This window comes from Carlito syrichta, unplaced genomic scaffold (genome assembly GCF_000164805.1).
Source record: "Carlito syrichta isolate Samal-C Ts95f unplaced genomic scaffold, Tarsius_syrichta-2.0.1 Scaffold315497, whole genome shotgun sequence".
NCBI lineage: Eukaryota > Metazoa > Chordata > Mammalia > Primates > Tarsiidae > Carlito > Carlito syrichta.
In genome coordinates, this window is record NW_007259593.1 from 1,298,174 (window position 1) to 1,310,079 (window position 11,906).

Here is an 11,906-nt window from a genome sequence, read left to right on the forward strand (position 1 = left end):
CTGAGCTTAGACAATCCAAACTAGCCAAAGAAAAAAAAAGCTGAAAATACATCTCTTTACTATGTTCAGGGAAGTCAGCCCTAGTTAGCCAGACTAAGAGCTTTCAAATTCTATGAGAGTCCAACTCTTATCAGCTCTAGGGCTGAAGAACACTCAGAACACAGTAGAACAACCTTTTTTAGTAACACATTTTTAATAAAAATCAACTATAGAACAAAAATTCAAAGTTTCCAGAACCTACCTGAACATCCAATGTAAAAAACTAAAACCTGTCTACTTCCTACTTCCCTATAAATGACAAATCTTAATGAAAAAGTAAATATAAATGATTTCTAGAAATTGTCCTTTGAGTACTTTGTAATAATAATGAAAACAACTTCTCAAAATACACTTATTTGGAGTAGAAGATCAAAACAAGTATGTGGAAAACAACCTTGTATACTCTTCCATATCCACCTCTTCCTAAGATGGCAAGTTCTTCAAATTCATTTAAGTAACGTGAAGTTTGTGCTTCAAAGGCTACTTCTCTTGATCTAAAATTTAAATGCAAATAATTAATCAATATTAGAACATGAGAGAATCAAAATGTTCTAGGATAACTCATGGTCACTGTATTACTAACCTGCTAAATCATATTTAGCACTAAACTGAGTTAATTTGGAAAGGATAACCTAAAATGAAATTTTTCATCTCTGAAGAAAACACTGACTAAGCAAATTAAGTGTAATAAAAATAGCAAGAAAGTCATTAAACTAATTTCAAGTTTTTAATCAGTAATTAGAATTCCAATTAGAAATTATTATCAATGTTTTACAGCAGAAATCCTGAGGATCACTAACAGGCAGCAGTTAGTAAGCTGAGTTCAGTAACATATTTACTTAAGGTTCTTAATAACACAGACCAGTTATAGATTTTAAACTAGCATTTCCTAAATATTGCTGAAATTCAATGATGCTCCCAAACAAAGACTGGAGATCAGTAGTCTGAATTAAGAGTGTGGCCATGGAATTCACATTAAATGGTGGGTGAGAGGGCAGGGGATCAAGGAGGAGGGAAATGAGAAGAAAAGCAAATCTTGGAATAGTATTTAATTGCTGAGATCAAAGTTCTTAATTCTTATAAACTACCCACACACTGCATTATTTTTTAACACCAAAACTAGTATTTTCTTAATATTGACTTCTTTTGAATAGTCTTTGCATAATCAACAAAGTATTTAATGCATACCTAATTTTCTGGATATGAGAAGTGTCTTCACAAGGATTCTAAAACCAAAAAAAAATGTTTTTAAGTATTTTGAAAACTTTCATGGAGCAAGGAATCAAGCTTTCAAAATTCAATGTCACATTAACAGCCCCAAATGCTCAAACAATATTTTTTAAAAACCGAAACTAACGGCTTTTCAATATTACTTAAGAGTTTACAATTGTAAATATTCCAAAGCTGAAAATTTACCAAGGAGCAAACAATGCTAATGTCACCTTCAAAATATATGAGAAACTGCCCACCCCTCATGTCCGCCCAACCTTCTTTTGTCTGTGTGACAGCACCTGTCTCCCTGCTTCTGCCTGTGCCCCTCAGTCCATTCTCAACACAGCAGCTAGTGTGACACCATTAAAATGTAAACCGAATCATGTCACGCCTCTGCTCAAAACCCTGCAACGCTTCTCATTTTACCCTGGGAAAAACCAAAGACATTGAAACAGTCTCAAGATCCTGCTCCATGTCTCGACCCTCCTCCCCTTACCCCTCCTCTCTGAAACTCTCCCCTTTGCTTACTTCACTCCAGCCACAGGGCGGCCTCGTAGCTCCCAAACATGCCAGCACACTGCCACTTCAGGGCCCCAGCAATTACAGTTGACTGTTGAACATGGTTTGGCCTGCACAGGTCCATTACATGCAGATTTTTTTCAACAGATGTTACAGTGAGTGTGACTAATTCTCCTGCCTCACCTTCCATTTCTTCCACCTCTGCCACACCAGACACGATAAGACCAACCTATTCTCTTCTTTCTTCTTTTCCTCACCCTACTCGATGTGAAGACCATGAGAATAAAGGTCTTTAGGATGATCTACTTCCACTTAATGAATAGTAACAGTAAATTGATTTTCTCTTCCTTATTAATTTCTTTTCTTATTTTTTAGAAACAAGATCTCACTTTGTTGCTCCAGTTGGAGGGCAGTGGAGGGACCACAGCTTGAACTGTACCCTTGAACTCCTGGGCTCAAGCAATTCTCCTATCTCAGCCTCCCGAGTAACTAGGACTATAGGTGCACGTCACTATGCCACACTAATTCTTTTTTTTATTTTTTGTAGAAATGGGTGTATTGCCCAAGCTTGTCTCAAATTCCTGTCCTCAAGCAATCCTCTCTCCTTGGACTCTCAAAGTGCTAAGATTACAGGAATAAGCCACTGTGCGCATGCAGCCATGATTTTCTTAATAGTATTTTTCTTTCTTTCTTTTTTTTTTTTTGAGTTGGGGAGTCTCACTGTGTCACCCAGACTAGAGTGCAATGGCATAATCATGGCTCATAGCAGCCTCGATATCCTGGGCTCGGGTGATCCTTCCAATTCAGCCTCTTAGGTAGCTAGACTAGAGGCATATGCCACCACACCTGGCAAATTTTTGTTTTTTGCAGAGAAACTATGTCACTATGTCACCTAGGCTGGTCTCAAACTTCTAGGCTCAAGTACTCCTCCTACCTCAGCCCCCCAGAGTGCTGGGATTACAGGCATAAGTCACTCTCCTGGCCAGCATTTTCTTTTCTCTAGCTGACTTTGTTTTAAGAATATGGTATAGGCCAGGCTCAGTGGCTCAGCCTATAAACCCAGCACTTTGGGAGGCCAAGACGAGAGGACGGCCTGAGTCCGTGGGTTTGAGACCAGCACAGGCAACTTGGCAAGACCTCGTCTCTACAATAAAATAAAAAATTAGCCAGGCCTGGTAATGCGTGCCTGTAATTCCGGCTACTTGGAAGGCTGAGGCGGAAGGATCACCGGAGCCCAGCAAGTTGACACTAGGGTGGCTGTGAGTGCGCCACTGCACTGCAGCCTGGGCAACAGAGTGAGACTCCAATTCAATAAATAAATAAAAGAATACAGTACAGTATATAATACATGCAATATACAAAACACATCTGAAACAACTGTTTATGCTATTGGGAAGGTTTCCCATCAAGAGTGGGCTATTGACTGGGTGCAGCGGCTTGTGCCTGTCATCCTAGCACTTTGAAGGCAGAGGCAAGAGGACTGCCTAAGCCCAGGGGCTCAAGACCAGCCTGGGCAACTTGGTGAGACTTTGTCTCTACAAGAAATCAAAAAATTAGCCAGACAAAGTGGTACATGCCTGCAGTTCCCCCTACTTGGAAGGCTGAGGTGGAAGGATTGCCTGAGCCCAGCAGGTCAAGTCTGCCACAGCTGTAGCTCGTAAGTATGCCACTGCACTCCAGCCTGAGCAACAGAGTGAGACTCCAACCCCCCCAAAAAAAAACAGTAGGCCATCGGTAAAGTTTCTGGGAAGCCAAAAGTTACACGTAGATTTTTGACTGTGTGGGGTCAGCACCCTTATCTCTGACATTGTTCAAGGCTCACCTGTAACTGTTCCTCTGCCTAGAATGCTTTTCCTCCAGATATCTGCTTGGCTCACTTTCTCAACTTCAATTTGACTTAAATAATACTGCCTCTGTGAGGGCCTCCCTAGCCTCTTGTTTAAAATTCACACGGCTTCCCAGGGTCGGTGGCTCAGCATGTAATCCTGCACCTTGGGAGGCTGAGGTGAGTGGATTGCCTGAGTCCTGCGGGTTTGAGACCCACCTGGGTAACTTGGTGAGACCTCATCTCTACAATAAATTTAAAAAAAATTAGCTGGGCATGGTAGTGCATGCCTGTAATTGCAGCTACTTGGAAGGCTGAGGCGGAAGGATCGCCGGAGCCCAGCAGGTCGAGGCTGCGGTGGCCAGGAGCGGCCACTGCACTCCAGTCTGAGCGACAGAGTGAGACTCCAACTCAAAAAAATAAAATAAAATAAAATAAAATTCATACAGCTTCCATCATGTTTCTAAGACTCTTCACTGATGTTTCCCCCTTTATGTTATCACCACCACACACACACAGCACTTTTTTTTCCTGATATTTATTGCCCCCTGCTCCATGAGGGCGGGGATTTTTGTCTATTTTGTTAACAGCTCTAATCCCAGCACCTACAAAAGAGCCTGTCACATAATAATCATTCAATAAACATTGTTGATTAAACTAATTAAAGTTTATATTTTAAAAAACTTGTCTTATAGTTAGGATTTTATAGTGCTTTAAAATATAGTTAGCTTCAAATGAAAATATATTTTTGTCATGCACAAAGTACATTTTTTAGGGCTTACCTGACAAACTCTCTCCTTCGCAGACCTCATCAAATGAGTAATAGCTCTGTTGTGATGTAGTCTTAATGAGCTAAACTCATCACTACAAGTGAACGAAGACAGCAGTCCCATTTTGATAAAGGTCTGACAAAGTACTAAAAAAGAATATGAAAAAGTATTATTAGAAAGGCAATCAATAGAGAATAAAAAGCAACACTAGTAATACACACAAAGCCTCTAAGAAAAAAGTTATATTTATATACACATTAAACTTGGAGACTGATTCTCTAAAAGAGAAGGTACAATTGGTACAGTCATTGATTAGAAGCACACCTGTAATAACTTATATTATATATTTTTAAAGTAGCTAAATAAATCTTTAATATTTCTAATTGCAAATGTACAGAAATTGCACAATCACACAGTCTTATAACACCAACAGCTTTCTCTGTACATTATTACATAGTTCAATGCCACAGCTGGAGGGAGGCACTTCAGTCAAACTCCAATGTTTGCATTTTTTTCCTTTTCACACACTTACAAAGAGGTGGGGGGGAACAGCGTGCAGGGAAGGGAGGCTTTGTGGCTGAGTGCATGGAAAAGAAAGGGGCTGTTTCCCTAGACAGTCTGGCTCCTGCCAGAGCTCCATACACCCCTGTCCTCCAGAGCATCTGCCCAAGGTACTCTTTCCCTTACCCCCCCGACCCTTATATTATATTTTTATTTTTTGTAGAGCCAAGGTCTTATTATGTTGCCTAGGCTGGTCTCAAACTCCTGGGCTCAAGCACTCTTCCTGCCTAAGGCTCCCAAAGTGCTGGGATTACAGGCACGTCAGCATTTTCTTTTCTCTATCTTACTTTATGGTAAAAATACAGTATATAATACATGTAATATATAAAACAAGTCTAAACCAACTGCTTATGTTATCAGTAATGCTTCCCATCAAGAGTAGGCCATTGACCAGGTGCCAGAATAATATCTTATATTGTGCAGTCATTTGTTTACCATGCCTAGTCAGTAAAGCACTAAGCTGTTTTTAAAAAAATTAAAAAAAAAGAAGGCGGCCAAAAAATGTAAACATAGTCTTCTGACATTCCACACATCTCATTTAGAGGATGGGCATTAAGATAAGAATAAAGGCAGGAGCAGGCTGGGAGCAGTGGCTTAGTCCTGTAATCAGAGCCCTCACTCCTGTAACCCAGGGGACGGAGGATTGCTTGAGCCAGGAGTTCGAGTCTATGCAATATAGCGAGATATTGTCTCTACAAAAAATAAAAATTAGCCAACCGTGGTGGTGCGCTTATAGTCCCAGTTACTCAGGAGGCTGGGAAGGGAGGATCACTTGAACCCAGGAGTTCGAAGCTGCAGTGAGCTGTAATTGTGCCACTGTACTACAGCCTGGGCAATAAAATAAGAACCTGACTCAAAAAAGAAAAAAAAAAAAGAAGAAAGGCAGGTGTGGAAATATATGATTGGAACTTGCAATAAAAATGAGCATTAATCATTATACAATATCTTTAACCAATATACAAAGAGCACACATTAAATATGTGTGTAAACCAAATATCAGGCTCTTCAGAAAAAGCAGCCTTTGGCTTTTACTCACTCAAGAAATACAACTACCATGGACAATATTCTTCCCACATCAAACACTTTCCATTTAGATTACCAACTAACTAACTGGCTCACACCTGTAATTCCAGCACTTTGGGAGGCAGAGGTAAGAGGCTCTGAGCCCATGGGTTAGAGATCAGCCTGGGCAACACAGCAAGACCTCGTCTCTACAATAAATCAAAAAATTAGCCAGGTATAGTGGCACAGGCCTGTAGTTCCAGCTACTTGGAAGGCTGAAGTGTAAGGATTGCCTAAACCCAGTAAGTCAAGGCTGCAGCGGCTATGAGTGTCCCACTGCACTCCAGCCTGGGCGACAGAGTGAGACTCTGACACACACACACACACACACACACACACACACACACACACACACAGGGACTCTGACACACACACACACAAACTGACTCACATTCAAAGCATTTATCTACATAAACCTTAGTTTAAAATTCAGTCATTTAACAATGCTGCCTATAAGGAAATCAAAATTATCTTAACATCAATAAAACTTCGATTAACTCTGAGCAAGATTACAGTATTAAAATTATTATAATCTGCTTTTGTATATGATAAGTCAAATACAATGATCCCCAGGCACCAAAAAATGCTTCAAAATCTAAGAAACACCCCCTTCTGTACAATCCTGTCCCCACCACAAATGCCACTGCTCAGACTGTAGAGTATAACATGTGGTCTTATTCAAGAAACTGTAAGTGCACACTATATAATATTTTTACCATTTTTCATGTCCCATCAAGTTTAACAAAATAATATCTTTAACTAAAAATACATTAGACCACATAAAAGTATCTATAAGTTTGAGGATTTCTAACACCAACAAGACTTGGAAGGATTTTTTTTTTTGATAGAAAAGAATCTTGAAACTATTTTTTTTTTCAGAGTGACAGAAAGTGCTATGATGCCCAGGCCAGAGTGCAGTGACACCATCATCATAGTGCTCTGCAGCATTGAACTCCAGGTTCAGGTAACCTTTCTGCCTCAGCCTCCCAGTAGCGAGGACTACAGGCATGGGTCACCATGCCTGGCTTGTGGCTGGAACTATTAAAGAGGCCACAATGGTCTCAGTCAATAAGTTGAACCATAAACATCATAATCTATAATGCTACTCACTTTTGTGCTTAAGTTTCTCATACAAGTACCCTATGGCAGAATAAAAATAAACATTTTCAACAACACAGTATGCAGCTGGTTCCAATCCTCTGTCAAGAATTGATTCAGGCCGGGCTCAGTGGCTCAGCCTGTAATTCCAGCATTTTGGGAGGCCAAGGCGAGTGGATTGCCTGAACCCACGGGTTCGAGACCCACCCGGGCAACTTGGCGAGACTTCGTCTCTACAATAAATCAAAAATTAGCCAGGCGTGGTAGCACACACCTGTAGTTACAGCTACTTGGAAGGCTGAGGCAGAAGGATCACCAGAGCCCAGCAGGTTGAGGCTGCGGTGGTCAGGAGCATGCCACTGCACTCCAGTCTGGGCGACAGAGTGAGACACCAACTCAAAAAAAAAAAAAAAAAAAGAATTGATTCAGAATTAGAACTTGTGATTTTCTTTTACCTACTCACCACCTAAAACATAACAGATCTTCAAAAATTATATGAATTATCATAATATAGATGTAAAATAACTATTCAATTTTAGACAATTTTGGGGTCCCCAGTGATTATATTCATAAGGAATTACAAAGAAAATACAAACTGAGTTTTTGTTTGTTTGGTTTTTTTTGAGTTGGAATCTCACTCTGTCGCCCAGACTGGAGTGCAGTGGCCACTCCCAGGCACCGCAACCTCAATCTGCTGGGCTCTGGCGATCCTTCCACCTCACCCTTCCGAGTAGCCGGAATTACAAACGCACACTATCACGCCCGGCTAATTTTTTGATTTATTGTAGAGATGAGGTCTCGCCTGCCCAAGCGGGTCTCGAACCCGCGGGCTCAGGCAATCCACTCTCCTCAGCCTCCCAAAGGCACGGGATTACAGGCTGAGCCACCAAGCCCGCATGCAAATTATTCATGCTTATTTCACTTCCAATTCTTAAATACCAGTTGCTTTTCAGACTCACAGCATTAAATGACATAGTATCTTTATAAGCTTTATTTAGCAAGATTAATCTATTCTTACTTACATTTAAACACTTGTCTAGATCGAAGTGGGTTTGGTTCATGCACATGGCTCAAGTGCTCCAGCAAAGAGACAAGCAATAATTGGTTTGCAACTGCAAAAGGAAAAGTTGGTTGTTGCAGGGGTCCTTTTAACACCTGAAGCTCTGCTGGAACCTCAGATTCTAAAAAAAAACAAAACAAAAAAAATTTAAGTTAATGGTAAACCTGTCTCATGATGACAAAACAGTAAGTTCTAATTAATGAAACATTATTTAAATGTGAGAAAATAATAAAAGTGTAGTTATGCTGAATTGGGTTAATCAAGAAAGACTTTCTGGAAGAGAGTTTTAAGTTGAATCCTGGAAGTTGGAAGACCAGCAGAAAGATGCCATGATGCAGAAGAAACAGCTTTGGTAGCAATGTATGCAACGGTAGAAATAAGCAAACGAATAAATAAAGAAGCAAGCAAGCACGTGGAAAGAGGATGGCTTCCTTCCTCTGAGAAGACAGCTAAGACCCAGGCAAAAAAGAAAGAAGTTTGATGGCCGGGAGTGGTAGCTCACACCTCTAATCCCAGCACTTTGTTAGAGGCCGAGGCAGGAGGATTGCTCGAGTCCAGGAGTTCGAGACCAGCCTACGCAACATAGCAAGAGCTCATCTCTACAAAAAAATTAGCCAGGTGTGGTAGTGCACACTTGTAGTCCCACTACTCAGGGAGGCCGAGGCGGAAGGATCACCTACACCCAGGAGGTCGAAGCTGTGGTGAACCATGATCATGCCACTGCATTCCAGCCTGGGCAAAAGAGTGAGAGAGGAAAAAAAAAAGTTTGGCAGAGGAGAGAGGAAAGGGGAGGAAGGATGAAAACTATACTTGATGAGCACGTGCTACATTTGTACCAAGTGTTTTATTTGCACAATCTCCTGTCATCCTCATAAAACAATATAAGGTAAATGTTACCATCCCCATTTTACAGATGAGATCACTGGTCCCAAAGAGGTAAGAGAACTAGTGAATCAGGCAGATTAGACTGACTCGCCAGTCCATTCTCTTTCCACTATGCAAGACCAAGCCAACAGGCTGGGCACAGTGGCTCATTCCTGTAATCCCAACACTTTGGAAGGCTGAGGAGGGAGGACTGCTTGAGCCTAGGGGTTTGAGACCACGCCTAGGCAATATAGTGAGACCTTATCTCTACAAAAATCAAAAAAGTTAGCTGAACATGGTGGCTCATGCCTGTAGTCCCAGCTACTTGAGAGGCTAAGGCAGGAGGATTGCTTAAGCCCAGCAGTTAGAGGCTGCAGTGAGCCATGATCTTAAGCCTTGGAAACAGAATGAGACCAGAAAAAGACCAAGCACACAGACAAGCTGATACTTAAGCCTGAAGGTCCTAAATTCTCACTAACTGTTTATGTAAGATATCATTGAAGAGGTTAAAAAACAATGAAGGAAAAATACTTGAAGGTACAGTTCTGGAAACAAATCATAGATAACCTGGAAAAAGTCATGCAGCCAGCAAGGAGTGGTTAGAATGAACTTAGTAAAGGAGGTTTGTTTCAGAAAGGTAGAGGAAAGAATAGGTCCCATAGATGTATCAAGAAAAAAATGGGACTGAGCCATGGTGGCTCACGGAACTTTGGGAGGCCAACATGGGAGAACTGCTTGAGGCTAGGAGGTCAAGACCAGCATGGACAACATAACTTTTTAAAAAGAAAGAAATGGGCTGGCCAGGATTTGAAAAAACTAGGAATGGGAGAATGAAGGTGTTAATGAGTGTGAAAACTGGTAAGGGTCTGTTAGTAGAAAGATGAGACATATTAACTCAGTTGTTGATACATTCAGTTGGAAAACATCCTGCAAATAAAGAGACTGTATATGCTATACCTTCTAAAATCCGCCCCATTTCAAGTATTCCATTTAACTTTCCTCTATCAACTACTAATGGTCCTACAAGAGTCAAAGTTTTCAAATCCAGGCTTCATTCAACAACTTCCTCTCTGACCTACAGGTAGTCAAGAAAAAAGAAGACCTGCATATATGTAGATGTCTAAGCATGTTTAGATGCATACTTAACTGAGTAGGGGGAAAGAAAATGAAAAATATGGTCATGTAAAAACTTCTCTATGTCAAGACATCTTAAAATTAAAATATGAATCACTAATCTACATACAAGGGGGAACCCCAAAAAAACCGGAATTATCTTTTGGAGAGCAGGTCCTTTGTACAGGCTTCCATGACTAGGTTAGTGTTCTAGGAACCCATCGGCATCAGTGTACCAGCTGGCCTTGGAAGAGACTACATTCAGCTTCAGTGAATTTTTTTTTGAAGATTCTTTCAACACATTTGTCCATTTCATGATGGATGATTTACACGTACACCTGTCCACACTAAACTGAGTGTTCAGCAGTGTTTGACAAAAACCAGCATGATTCCTGTGCCCCCCCACCCCCATTCACCCAATCTTGACCTGAGTGACTCTTTTTTGTTTCCCCGGATGTAAAAAGTCTTCAGATGGAAACATTCTGCTTCTGCTGTTGTGGAGGAAGTGAAACAAAAATGGCAGAAGCACTAAAAGGCATCAATATTGACAAGTTCAAAAACTGTTTTGAGCAGTGGAAAAAATATCAGAAGGAGAGTACTTTGAAGGTGACTGAAGTTTAAACATGTAAGAATAAATATACAATTTTTAATAAGTAAATTCCGGGTTTTGGGGTCACTCCTTGTACAGTACATATATCTGTACTACGTGTGTCAAGAAAAGTAAATATAATTTATATAGAGCTCTTACAAGCCAGTAAGAAAATGAAGAACTAAAAACTCAATAGCCTTAACATGACTAGTAATAAATGACAGACATACTAAAACGACTAAAGCACCAGAGTCCACCCATCAGATTGATAACTATTTAAAGCCTGTAATACCTGGTTTGTCAAGGGTATAGAAAACCAGACATATTCAAACACAAGGGATAAAAAGTGTTTGCAACCTTTGGCAATACATTGTAGAACTTAAAATGTGCAAACCTCTGACCCAGCAATTCTACTTTTGAAAATAATTAAAGTACAACAAATATAAATGTACAGAACATTCAGCATGATACTGCTTAGATTATTGAAAAAATGTTAAATAAGCTGTGTACATACAATAAAATACTATGCAACTGTTAGAAATAATAGCGTATAGAAAGATAAACATAAATAATCTATTATCCAATTAAAGAAGGAGGCTAGAAAACAGTAAACAAAGAAGAGGTTAAAAGCTTCATATGTGGGAGTATAAGCCAATGCAACCATTCTGGTCATTATTTTAGCAAACTATTAAAAATTTTTAAAAAAAAAAAACTTTGACCCCACAATCTTACTTCTATGGATTTATTCTAAAGAAATAATTAGATATTGACCAAGATTTATGTAGACAAATATCCTATCCATTATTATTTCTAATGATGAAAAAGAGACTCAAACCTATTTTTCAATAATAGAGCAAAGAGAAATGATAGTACAGAATATTATCTAGTCTTAAAATGACGTTTGTAAAGGCTAATTTATCACAAAAGAAATGCTAATATAAAGTCACAGTTTAAAAGCAGAATATAAGATGTTTCTCAAGTCGGGCTCAGTGGCTCAGCCTGTAATCCCGCACTTTGGGAGGCTGAGGTGAGTGGATTGCCTGAGCCCGCGGGTTCGAGACCCGCCTGGGCAACTTGGCAAGACCTCGTCTCTACAATAAATCAAAAATTAGCCGGGCATGGTAGTGTGTGCCTGTAGTTCCAGCAACTTGGAAGGCTGAGGCGGAAAGATCGCCGGAGCCCAGCAGGTCAAGG

General features: G+C 40.2%; 1 protein-coding gene across 4 annotated transcripts in view; it reads right to left on the minus strand.

Annotated features, from left to right (window-relative positions):
* EIF2AK1 (eukaryotic translation initiation factor 2 alpha kinase 1) overlaps positions 1-11,906 on the minus strand; it is a 46,688-nt gene that overhangs the window by 29,743 nt on the left and 5,039 nt on the right. For all 4 annotated transcript variants that reach the window (XM_021706389.1, XM_008072910.2, XM_008072909.2 and 1 more), the window contains exons 2-5: positions 8,109-8,267; positions 4,378-4,511; positions 1,228-1,265; positions 434-533 (exon numbers count right to left, since the gene is read on the minus strand). In XM_021706389.1, the coding sequence (XP_021562064.1) occupies positions 434-533; positions 1,228-1,265; positions 4,378-4,511; positions 8,109-8,267 (431 nt within the window). The remainder of the gene's footprint in view (positions 1-433; positions 534-1,227; positions 1,266-4,377; positions 4,512-8,108; positions 8,268-11,906) is intronic.